The sequence below is a fragment of the Lactuca virosa genome, chromosome 6 (genome assembly GCF_052849685.1).
Source record: "Lactuca virosa cultivar CGN04683 chromosome 6, Lactuca_virosa_CGN04683_v6, whole genome shotgun sequence".
NCBI lineage: Eukaryota > Viridiplantae > Streptophyta > Magnoliopsida > Asterales > Asteraceae > Lactuca > Lactuca virosa.
The window spans coordinates 26,496,943-26,510,000 of NC_136431.1; the positions used below are offsets into that span (position 1 = coordinate 26,496,943).

The 13,058-nt window shown below is 30.5% G+C and overlaps 1 protein-coding gene across 1 annotated transcript; it reads left to right on the forward strand.

Moving 5' to 3' along the window:
• Positions 1-6,586: 6,586 nt before the first annotated feature.
• Positions 6,587-8,309, forward strand: LOC145119767 (peroxidase 24-like). The gene is made up of 4 exons (XM_079055492.1): positions 6,587-6,898; positions 6,985-7,176; positions 7,312-7,477; positions 7,638-8,309. The coding sequence occupies exons 1-4, from the start codon at positions 6,626-6,628 to the stop codon at positions 8,045-8,047; spliced, it is 1,041 nt and encodes a 346-aa protein (XP_078911618.1). The 5' UTR covers positions 6,587-6,625; the 3' UTR covers positions 8,048-8,309.
• The last annotated feature ends 4,749 nt before the right edge of the window (positions 8,310-13,058 follow it).

Below are 13,058 nucleotides of genomic sequence, written 5' to 3' on the forward strand. Positions count from 1 at the left end.
TAAAAGGTAAAACATCTATCAAGTGGGTTAGTCACATGTTGGCCAACTCACGTGATCACTTAGTTTTTTATTTTTATTTTTGGTTTTTTTTAAACGGTTGATTAGTAATTAGAAGTTAATAGCATCAAATCAGTAGAAATCGCTCTCTTAATCACTTACGTGTTGTTTGTTTTTTTGAAACAAAAATTCATGAAGTCTGCAGACCATCTCTCTGCAACCCTCTGCAGCAGAACAGGTGGACCAAATGGCTACAGACTGTAATAAGAAGCGTGTTTGTTTTTTAACATCTACATGTTGTTGTAGATATTTAAAAATTAAAATAAACTTATTTTATGTAAAAACATCATAAATGGTCCTTGTGGTTTCTCAAAATCTGAAGTTTAGTCCTCATGGTTTAAAAACCTCATAGATGGTCCTTGTGCTTTCAAAACTTTTGACGATTGGTCCTTATTGCTAACTCCGTTAAGTTTGTCTGTTAACTGAAGGGTATTTTTGTCGTTTCACTACCATAGGGACCATTTATGATGTTTTCTCTTATTTAAAAAATATATAAAATAAAATAATATGCAAAGGGGTCCCACCTCTCTCTCTCTCTCTCTCACACACACACATATCCAACCATCACTCCCTAAATCCCTAGCCTCCTCAAATCTCGCCACCGTCTCCTTCCTCGAAACCTCCATCACCGAAGCAATCTTGCCCACCATCTCCCTCACTAGAACTGCCATCACCAGAGCAATCTTTTTCGGAAATCGAAACCAAAAAGAACAGAAATCTAATGTATCGAATATTTGAGGATATTGTTTTTGCAGAAATCGAAACCCAAAAATCTTCAGGAAACATTTTTTTTTCTTCTTCAACCTAAGAATCAAAGATTTACGGATATTTTTTTTGCAGGAATCGAAACCCAGATGCAAAAAAGACATTACAAAAATTGATTTAAGAAACCCAAAAATACATCGGTCTCCCCATCCTCTCTGTTCTGCCATGGTTAATTCCCAGTCACAAACCAAACAATTTTAAGAAATAGCGGGTTTTGGGGCTGCTTTCAGGTTTCTCTCTCTCTCTCTCTATCTATCTCTCTATCTATCTATCTATCTCTCTATCTCTCTCTCTCTCTCTCTCTTAATTGGGTTTGACTTCAAGCAATTAACCTAGATTCAAAATTTTGTTTTTGGAGAAAATTCGAGAAATCTGAAAACTGTTCTTTAGGTTATCAGTAGAGGAGAAAAAGAAATGCTTAAGAGCAGAAAATGATCTTTAAGGCTATGGAATGACATGGTTTGGCGTTTGGTTGTTTTTTATTTTGGTGTTCGGTTATTATTTTTTTGAAATAAGAATTGATTTTGATTTCAATTTCTAGAAAACAAGTTTGATGTTAGTGTTTGGTTTGGTTTGATATGATTCTGGTGTTTAACTTATTATGGAATTTGAAATAAGAACGCATGTAGTTGGTGACGAAGGTGAAGTATAGTGGTTGCCAGAGGAAAAGAGGGTGGCGGACAGTGAAACGCAGTCGATGTTGGTCGCGGACAGTGGTATCATGGTAGCGATTTTGATTGTGTCTTTGGGTATTAAAAAAATAACTGAAAAGATCATAAATGGTCCCTGTGGTAGTGAAATGACGAAAATGCCCTTTAGTTAACAAAATAAACTTAACGGAGTTAGCAATAAGGACCAATCGTCAAAAGTTTTGAAAGCACATAAACCATCTATGAGGTTTTTAAACCATGGGGACTAAACTTCAGATTTTGGGAAAACACAGGGACCATTTATGATGTTTTTTTTATTTTATATATCGAAAATAGTTTTTTAATATAGAAATTTAATAATGTATGACATTTTAACAAGATTTTATAATATTTGATAAAAAATAATGATATTTCAGCAAGAAATTATCATTATTCAACATAAAAAAATGAAAAATTAATTCAGCAAAAATAAACAAAAAAAACAAGGTGAAACAGGAATTGAACAATATATAATCAAGATTTCAGCAAAAAAAAAAAAAAAATTGAAAGAGGCAATACAAATGTTGCCTCAAACAGAACACGCACAAAGATTTTTACTCTGAAGACTTTTAAAAAACAAACAACTGCGAGATGAAAAGTGTTGCACGTGTATTGCGCCGCACAACAATAAGAGGTTTGAATATGTTTTTTTACAAAAAAACAAACAACACCTTAATGATTTTTTATGAGAAATTTGCAAATTTAGCCAAATATGTTAATTACTTTGTGGAAAATAGCAAAAAAAAAAAAAACCCAAATTGCATTTTTAGCCACCAAAATCGCAGATGGATTAAGTCCATCTGCGAACGTACAAATCGCTAAAGTATAGACGTGCTTTAACGACTTGTACGTTCGTAGATTTTTTTTTCCTGTATAAATATCTCATTCGCCCCCTTAAGATCGCAGATTGACTAAGACCGCCTGCGATTACCTTTCCATTTCAACTGCGATTTTGGGTTTTTATTTTATTTTATTTATTTATTTTGATTACGAAATTGATAGGGTTCGACTACGAAACAACCTTATTATCAACAAGTTATACGTACCAAGTGTATTATTTTCAAAATTTTAAACTAAACATCGTTGGCACTCTTTTCTATTTGATATCTACTCTCCCAATTATACATATAAGTAGGGGTGACAAATCGTGTTATCGTTTCGTGTTTCTATCTGATATGACACGACACGATAAGGTTTATGTAACACGAACACGACATGACACGATGTCCTGTTTTTTTAACTAACATGAAAACGAACAAATTAAAAAACGATAAACACGACACGACACGAAAATATAACATATACTAAAAACTAGTTTATTTAATGAATACTTTATCAAATATAACATGACAAACACGAAAAACACGATAAAGAACTGTTAAATTGCGTCAATTTCGTGTCGAATTTTGAACACGAACACGACACGACTCGACGTTGTGTTTTTTACGGTTTACATGAACACGAATTCAAATTTTAGTTTCGTCTAAATTTCGTTTCGTGTCATGTATTTTTGTAGTGTCGTGTCATAAATTGTCACCTCTACACATAACCCATATAAAAAATTTATGTTATGTAAAATCCAACATAATCATAATGTGTTGCTGGTTTGTATGGAGTTCTCGGTCAACCTGTTAGTGTTAAGTTAAATCTTTAAATTTTAAAAACACCTAAACAAGTAACAATTATATCTTTAAATCATATTAATGCTAAATTATTTTCTAAAATAATTTAAATACCAAGAATAATTAAAGGCTAAAACAAATTAATGTTAAGTAATTAGAAACTTCAATCCTTATAACAACTAAACAAGGATAAAGTTGAAGTTTTAAACATAATTAAACTTTCCAGAGAGAGTTTCCCAACAAAAAAGAATAAAAAATAAAACAAAAAAAATGGTTTTTATATTGGCCACAACTAATGAGTTCATATGTTTACAGATGAACTAGTCCATCTGCGAACGTACAAATCGCTAAAGCAGCTGAATTGGTGTTTTTTTTCTATTTTTTTATTTCAATGGAGATTTCGCTCAGCATGAATGTACTTCTCGACATGATCAAAGTTATATAAATGCTCATGATTATCAACCATTTACGATTTTTTTCAAAACCATTACAGCTACTCTAATAAATGAATATATTTTTTTGACACTTGTCACACTCTCATTCAATTTGTCAAATGTCATTTGTAGTTATTTTGAATTAATTTTTATTCCACATGTCATTTTATGGTTTTTCTATTTTATTAATTCCACATAATATTTAAATGAAATAATAAATGCATATTAATTTTCTTAATGAACTTCCTTTTAATTTTAAAATTACTAAATTAAAACTTCATTAATTTTTTTTATTTATTTATCTAAATTATTTGTTTAAATTTATAGAAAAAAATACTTTAATTTTTATAATTCAATATTTTTCTCATTTTTCTTATAAATTCAAACTTCTCACATGTTTAGAATTTTATATTTAGTTTTTTCTTTTAAATAAACTCATATAATACATGAGTCTCATATCTTTTTTTTAGAACGGCAAATCTACACTACTTCTAAACTACTTCTAATACCACCTATGTCTCCAATGAGACTTGAACCCTCAACCTCTAAGAGCGAGGGCAACACCGGTACCGCTGGGCTAGAAGCCATTTGGTATGAGTCTCATATCTAGTTTAGAACATTTTAAAAGAAAAGTCATTAATGACCGGTTATGTTGGATTTCCTTGTGATGATATATGACGATAATTTAGTCATTTTATGGTAATTTAAATTTTACGGGATTTTTTTTTTCGTTTTTATAATCCAAATACACAAAGCAAAAAAAAATTAATGACCTTACTAGTAGTTACTCCTTTAAAAATTGATGACCTCCAACTCGATAAAAAATATGAAATTTATAAGAATCTAATACAATATATACTTTACATCTTTAACGTGTTAATTACGAGAAAACCTTTGACTTCTTTCTGAATATGAGTTGTCGGATAGAATGAGGTTATAAAATCTAATACAAGACTTTACATTCATATCCGAAGCGAATTAAAAAATGTTGATTAGCGTAATTTTTTATATTTCCCGATTACACATTTACTTAAAATAATTCATTATACAAATCCTTTCTAATAAATAAAGGTTTCTTTGACAATTATTATGCTCTCATTCAATTTGCCAATTTTCATTTTATGGTTATTTTGAATTAATTTTTTTCCACATGGTATTTTAAGAGTTTTTTTATTTTATTAAATTCCACATAATATTTTAATGTAATAATTACAATAAATGTAGTAATAAATGGATATTAATTTATTAATAAACATACATTTTAATTTCAAAATTCCCAAAATTAAAACTCATTAGTTTCTTTTCTTTATTTAGATTATTTATTTAAATTTAAAAATAAAAAACATTTTCATTATAATAAATCATTATTTTTCTTATTTTCTTATAAATTTAAAGTTTTCAAATATTTTGACCTTTATATTTAACTTTCTTTTTTCAAATTAACTCATATAATACATGGGTCTCACAACTTGTGCATATTAAAAAAAGAGGCGATTCATGAACCATTTCACTTAATATATCGCAATATTCTTTCGAACATTTTTATAGGTAACATAAATTATAAATGATGGTATTGATGATGGAGATGTTAATGTTTTATTAGTACAACAATGCCTAAATCGGAAATTAACGAAGGAAAGTAGGAATTTATAGTAAAATCCTCTTTAATAAATGAAGATTTTTTTTGCCACTTGTCACACTCTCATTTAATTTGACAAATGTCATTATATGATTATTTTGAATTAATTTTTTTACACATGTCATTTGATGAATTTTTCTATTTTATTAACATCCACAAAATATTTTAATGTAACAACTTACAATAAATGTAGTAATAAATGGATATCAATTTCATTAATAAACTTATCTTTTAATTTCAAAATTCCTAAAATTAAAGATCGTTAATTTCTTTTCTTTATTTAAATTACATGTTTAAATTTAAAAGATAAAAAACATTTTCATTATAATAATTCATTATTTTTTTTATTTTCTTATAAATTCAAAGTTGTCAAATATTTTGATCTTTTTATTTAATTTTTTTTTTAAATTAACTCATGTAATACATGAGTCTCACAACTGGTTAATCTAATAAATAAGTTTTTAAAAAATTATAATATATTTTTAAAGATAGTTATAGATAATTCTTCAATTATGATAAAGAAACCGCGTTTAGAAATAATGTATTCATAAAATTTATCAAATCAAAATCATAGTTTTTATTGGATAAAAATCATTAAACTATACAGTAACCGATCTTTCCTCTTCAATCGATCATTTTATTCCATGTTGATGAAACAATTAATATTTAATAAAAAAATTCCATGATTTAAGGACCCTGCATGTGTCTCTATACCAAAATTATATTTATTAACCACCTAAAACAACAATGCAACATTTTATCAGCATATTAATAATCTAATTCACTCAATATTTTATTAAAAAATATTCAATTTCACGGTTGGTTTTTGGGGTTTGAGTCTGGATCTCCTCTTCCAAACATGGATGGACGGTGGACTTTTCATGGCGTTAAGGTTTTAGGCAAGAGAATATACGGGTGAAAGTGAAGGTAATTAACGAGTAAAGAGATAAAAGGGAGTGGATATATATAAGATGCCCATTTTGATTATAATTATATTAATATAAATAATAAAATCAGTAAATTAAAAAGTAAGAAAAGGCTATAAAGGATATAACTCAGGTTTGGAATTTATTAAACTTGAAACAAGTAAACCATATGATGATATGGATGGTATGAGTTAAAAAAAAGATTAGGAACCATAAGCGCAAAATTCACCAAACTACAAGGACTGTTCATGTAATTTACTCTAGATACTAATAATTAATTCTATACTTATCCTCAGGTTTTCCTAATTTACAACCATTTAAGGTCTAGAACTTAAGACAATATAAAATCTTATCAACATTGATTTTTAAACTCAAAATCGTTTTCATTAGTGAGATTAGTTGAGTCAAATCTCAATAATTGGCAGGGGTATGCCTATATAAAGGGCTTTAGTTGAAGGTGTTCTCAAACTTATAACCACAAAAGGAAATTAACATGATGAAAAACATTATTGGATTGTTTCTTGTTTCCATTTTGGTGGTAGGATGCATGGGCGCCGGCGGTCGTGGTGGCAATGGCCATGGTCGTGGTCATGGTAATGGTAACGGTGGAGGGTTAAAGATGAACTTTTATGGGAAACTTTGCCGTTTGGACCGTTTGGCTACAGTCGAAAGTACGGTGAGGCAGATTGTATGGAGCAAAGTTTCTGCAGATCCTTCCATGGCTGCCAAGCTTCTAAGGCTTCATTACCATGATTGCTTTGTTAGAGTAAGTAATTTATTAGTTCATTTTAACTTCTTTTTTTTTATGTCAAAAAATAAAGCTAATGATAATAAAAACTTTCACATTTGAAGGGGTGTGATGCTTCGATTCTATTGGACCCTACACAAAACACGACAACTGAAAAAACAGCAGGACCAAACAGATCCATTTCTGGGTACGAGGTTATTGATGAAATAAAGACAAAGTTGGAAGCCAAATGTCCCGGGATTGTTTCGTGTGCCGACATTGTTGCCTTGGCTGCTAGAGACGCCGTTTCCTTTCAAGTAAGTCGATTGTCATGATCATGTGACTAACATGAGATAATTAATATATAAAATAACCATGTTTTAAAACATATGTACACAGTACTGATTGTTTCATGGGATTGATAGTTTTCTAATCTTGCCGGAAAATTGCAGTTTCAAAAGGAAATGTGGCCGGTTTTCACCGGAAGGAAAGATGGAACCGTCTCATTGGCGTCGGAAGTTGGTGGCAATTTACCATCTGCAGGCGCCAATTTCACAACACTCCTGACCCAATTTGGAACCAAAGGCCTTAACCTTAATGATCTTGTGGCACTTTCAGGTAAATATATATACCCATTTTACATGTCTTCTTAATTTATATACGTGTGTATAGATGTATGTAAGAGTATGCATGCATGCATGCATTTTAAAAACTTTATGCTTCATTATTTTGGGTTACGTAAATAATTCCTATAAACGTTTATGTATTTGTACTATAGGTGCACATACTATTGGGATCTCTCATTGCACCCTCGTTGCAAGAAGGCTTTACAACTTTACAGGTGTAGGAGATGCTGATCCTTCTCTTGACGTGAGTTATGCGCAAACACTTAGAGGACTGTGCCCCAACCCTCAGAACCCAGCCACAGCTCTTGAAATGGATCCTAAAAGCTCTCTTACCTTTGATTCTGATTACTATCGGGCTTTAAATCAACATAAAGGTCTATTTGTATCAGATGCAGCTTTACTTACAAACAGACAATCGGCTCGTATGGTTAAACTTCTACAAAATCGTGTGCTTTTCTTTGCCCAATTTGCTAAGTCCATGGTGCGAATGGGTGGTGTTGGAGTCCTTACGGATGGTCAAGGAGAGATCAGGAAAAGTTGCCGAGTCGTTAATGGTCAATAATGAATATCGATATTAATTGTGTTGGCTTGTTTGTATGAAGTTTCTTGCAACGAGAGGAAATAATGTGTCACAAGGTTTAAAATTTGGCTGCAGTCAAATGAATTATTAAGTTTGTTTTGACATGTACGGATGTACCCTATCTTAGCCGTGTTTAATTTCGTTCCAATTTGACGAATCTGGTGTACTAGTATTCAAGTTTTCATTTTATCATATTGTATATTTTAAGTTTGGTTTGAAAATGTTAAGGAATGATTTGGTTGAATTTGTGAAGTTGGTTATTTGCATGAATTTGGCATTTGTAATATACATTTCTTAAAAAACGTACTTTAAATTTGGCATTTGTACATTTTTTTTTTGTAAACCGGATAACCGAACAAACTAGGGAAAAAAGTTGTATGTTTTATTGATAAGAAAAATTAAAAATTGTTAAATTTATGGGTCTTTTATAAAATTAACTATGTAAAAATCTGCTAACAATTCTATAGGAATCCACGATTAGTGTTTTAAAAACCGGTTTGAACCGGGCGGTCGAACCGGTTGGACCGGAAATCGGGGGAGAGAGCGGTTCAACTATCTCCGATTTTACATTAATTTATGAACCGGATTGAACCGGCCGGTTTTTAGAAAACCCAGTTTAATCGGTCAAAATAAAACGGTTGAACCGGTTAAACCGAATAAAAAACACATGAAAAAAGACCATTTATATAATAAACTTTTGTGATTTTTTTTTCAAATCTATTTAGTTTTATCTAAATAAAAACATATGGTAAATGTTATAAAGTTTTTTGATTTGTTTGTATTCATCTAAAACTATATTTCGTTTCGGTATTATACTTTATTTTTTTTTTGACGTATATGGATTGATGTAAAACACTAAAACTTATGGTTATGTGTTATTTTAATATATTTGGATTCATTTACAACTTATTTTTATGTCTATTTTTAATTTTTGAACTTATAAACATCAAATTCATAATTTAAAAATATACGTATGTGTAGGAAAATAGAAAAAAACATGAAAAATATAGAAACCGGTTCACCCGACGGTCGAACCAGTTAAATCGGTTGAACCGGGAACCGGTCATCATACCGGTTCAACTAAAAAACCGGTTTTTAAAACATTGTCCACAATACACTTAATTCATTAGACTTTAATAGATAATCACATCATCAATCTAATTTCTATATAATTCTATCAAAATTTTCCTACAGTTATGATATTTTAATAATATGTTTTTTTTCCTTTGAATTCTATATCAACGGAACAAATAACATCTTACAAAGAGTAAATGATAATGATAAAATTTAATCTATTATCATGTCACCTTCTTTAACTATCAAAATGGACACTACGTTATGGACCCACATATAAATAACCATATAATAACCATAATTTGAGAAGTAGAGCAGTAGGCTGCTGGAAAGATGATCCAGTCCCAATGAAAACTCACCTAAGTAACCAAGGCATAGTAAACTAAGGTCATCGACATTGAACTCATATTCACTGTTCACAATACATCTTTACCTGTTAAACTCTACTCATAATTATCATTTCTTTTTACTTATCAACATTTATAACTTTTTCACTTTTTGTACTTGAGAAATGAGAATGTCCAGTTTACACTTCAAGAACACAATAGCAACGTGGGACTTCGAAAATTTTAATTTAATATATTTTGAATAGCTATTTGCTTATAATATTTAGAACTCACTCATTTTATTCTTATTTGAGAATATTATGACATTTGGTTCTATTTGCGTATAACTTTTATTTTGGTATTATTATTGTTATAATAATTGGAGTTTTCCTATATGGTAATCTTTACTTCGGAATTGGGAAGAGTGTTTTTTATTTAACTTGCTTTGTTAGACTCTGTTAGTTAAGTCCAAGGGCAATTTGGTTTTTTTTATACAAAGTTTGTTAGAATATTATTATTATTATTTTTTTTCTTTTTGTGAAATGGGCAAATCTAATCTATTCCTACCTAAACTACTCCTTAATTTCACATATGTCCACAACAAAACTTGAACCCCAACCTCAAAAAGAGAGGACAACACCAGATACCGCTGGGCTAAAAGTTTTTTGGTTGTTAGAATATTAGTTAGAAGACAATTATTTATCTTTGTTTTGTTTTCATGTATAAATGTAATCTCTGAATTCATTTATGATCTAATGAAGAATGATTTCATCCTTTTCTTTAAGCTTTTTTCATTTTGCTTTAATGATGGAAGTTTTCATGTATAAATGTAATCTCTGAATTCATTTATGATCTAATGAAGAATGATTTCATCCTTTTCTTTAAGCTTTTTTCATTTTGCTTTAATGATGGAAGTTAACATGGTATCAGACTAAGTTCGATCTTCATTTATTCATCACTTCAATTCATCTTTTTGTTACTATGTTCCGTTTTCAATCACGTCAACTTCTAGTTCCACAGCGTCTCTTAATTCAATTTCCATTAATGCTTCAAGTCCTTACTTCATCGGATCTTTTGGATTCTATTCTTATTTCTAATGTTTTTCACTGAATATGGCTTCAATTCCCGGAAACGATCCATGACTATTTCCCTTTCTGGAATGAACAAAATTATAACAAAAGCAAAGGTATGTTCAATTCTATTTTATCAAAAGTGAATATATATATATATATATATATATATATATATATATATATATATATATATATATATATATATATATATATCTTACTATATTATTATACAAACCTTACTATTTCCAAAAATAGATTTAAGACGTCCAAATCATTAAGCTTACGGTACAAATAACCAAACCAGTCTTATCTCATTCCTTAATTCCCGTTTCATTCAAAAATTCAAAAAATTACAAAAATGGAAATCGTCCACTCTCCCCCCATGGTATTATCTCAAGCTAAACCAATATTTCTCAAAAATGGAATTCTTTCATTGTCCTTTGTATCTTCCCCTATTATGCAGCTTATATTGACCTGGTATTCTTCAAAACTGAACTACTTCCCATTTAGTTCGCCCAAATTCAGGTTCAAAAGGCCCACTCGCATCCTCCCTTCCCATATATCTACCCTACACTTATCTCATCTCCATCTCCACCCGGTTTCTGCACTCACACCACTTCTCTAGAGAAGAACCCCACCATAATGTCTCTAATCATCTCTAAACCCTTATCCTACAACCACTCTCTGCCTAATCGTTACCAGCCACCCGATTTCCTCTCTCCGCCGCCACACATGCCGCTGTGAAGGCTACCCCTATTGCTAATCTCTATATCATGGATGATGATGAAGGTAAACTTGTTTAAATATCTTTATCTCTACTTCAAATGTGATCCCTTTCGCGTTTTTTTTTTTTTTTTTTTTTTGAAAACGCTTCTCTAAAACCATTTATCCCGATATGCCACATGCTACCCTCACCGGCACTACTGCTTCTCACCGGCAGCATGACCACTTTTCAGTAAAAGAAGGAAAAGCTCTTTGGATCGTCGTTGTTTGTATATGATTGAAAAAGCTTCATTCAAAGAAGGTATTTTAGCCACTCTCTCTATTTCATTCTTGATTTTGACGACAAACTTGATTTTACTGGATTCTGGGTTTTGTTTTTGTTTTTAGTGATTTTGATTTTGTGTTTCGTACCATTATTTTGATGCTCATTGACATAACTGTGGTTATTTTTTAGCTACTTTATGCATTGGATTAGTTCCTTGAGATTCTATCGAATATAAAATACAAATCACCACGCCTCAGATATAGTAGTATTACACATAACAGATATGTGTCAATTTAAGAGAATAAACATAATGTTATTTATAAGGTTATATAAGTAACAGGGCTTCATAAGAAATGTGAGTTGTAAGACTACATACATTTTTATGCCTTTGAACCTGCGTTTCAGCACCGACTTAAAACATTAAATCTTCTTTTCCTTCAGTTACCACTCAAGTATTGTTCTTTTCTCTTAAATTCGACATTATCTTTATTCTCTTAAATTTGACACATCTTTTTTATTACCTAGGCGGTTTGTATGACAAGAAAATGCCAATATGCCAGTGCCATGTTTATTAATTGCAGATTTCTACGGTTTGTTTTATGTTCATCCATGGAGAAATTTAAAATATGTTTTTTGGTCTATTTATGTAATTTTATTTTCAAAATGAGAAATGTAGAAAATATGGTGTGGAATATGTTTTTGGTAAAAAACAGAAGCTTCAATCCTCTTATAACTTGTTTATAATTTTGTTTTGTACTGATGTGGTTTTTTTGTTGCTTGTGTGGTATTTGTAGATGTTGAGTTTTGATTTTTGTTGATTTTGAAAATCTTCAAGATATAGTGTATTCTTTGTAACAATGGCCTTTATTGATCGTGCAAGGTTTATCTGTTGTTTGATTATTTCATTGTATACTTTATATATTAAGAATCTTAACTTTGTTAATATAAATTTGTATGTTTCTAATATTTAGATTGTATTATTTCAGAAGCATGAATATTGTGTTAATAATGTTACTGTAATTTGCATAAGACTGGTTATTTTTCAAATCGAATGTTTATATCATTTTAGTTGGTGTTGGTAATATACTATTTTTTGTCTTTAATATAAGGATTCTGAGGTAAACTATATTGCAAATATATATTTATGTCAATGTGAACTTGCAAAAAGTATTGTTTGTCAGTTGAGGTTGTTGTTGTTATTAATTCAAGTGTTGTTGTTGGCTGATGTTGAGGTGGATATTAGGAAATCATTCTTTCAATTCAGCCATGTTGGTTCTGTTGGTGATTTTATATCACTAATGTTATTTAAGTGTAACGGGGTTAATTTGTTGATCAATGTCACTTTGACAATTATTGAACAAATCGGTATGGTGTGGAGTGCACGTTTGTTTAATTTTGTCTTTGTTGAAAGTATACTGCTATTTAGGGGCGAAGCCCCTAAACCGACGGGGGTCCGGGGGCAGCGCCCCTGGGAGCGGGGTCCAAGGGGCGGCAGCCCCTGGCGGGGTCCAAGGGGCAGAGCCCCTGGCTTT

Coding starts and splice junctions, on each gene's coding strand:
- LOC145119767 (XM_079055492.1), top strand. CDS start 6,626: ATGATGAAAAACATTATTGGATTGTTTCTTGTTTCCATTTTGGTGGTA. Junction 6,899..6,984: donor ACCATGATTGCTTTGTTAGA/GTAAGTAATTTA, acceptor TCACATTTGAAG/GGGTGTGATGCTTCGATTCT. Junction 7,478..7,637: donor TGATCTTGTGGCACTTTCAG/GTAAATATATAT, acceptor TTTGTACTATAG/GTGCACATACTATTGGGATC.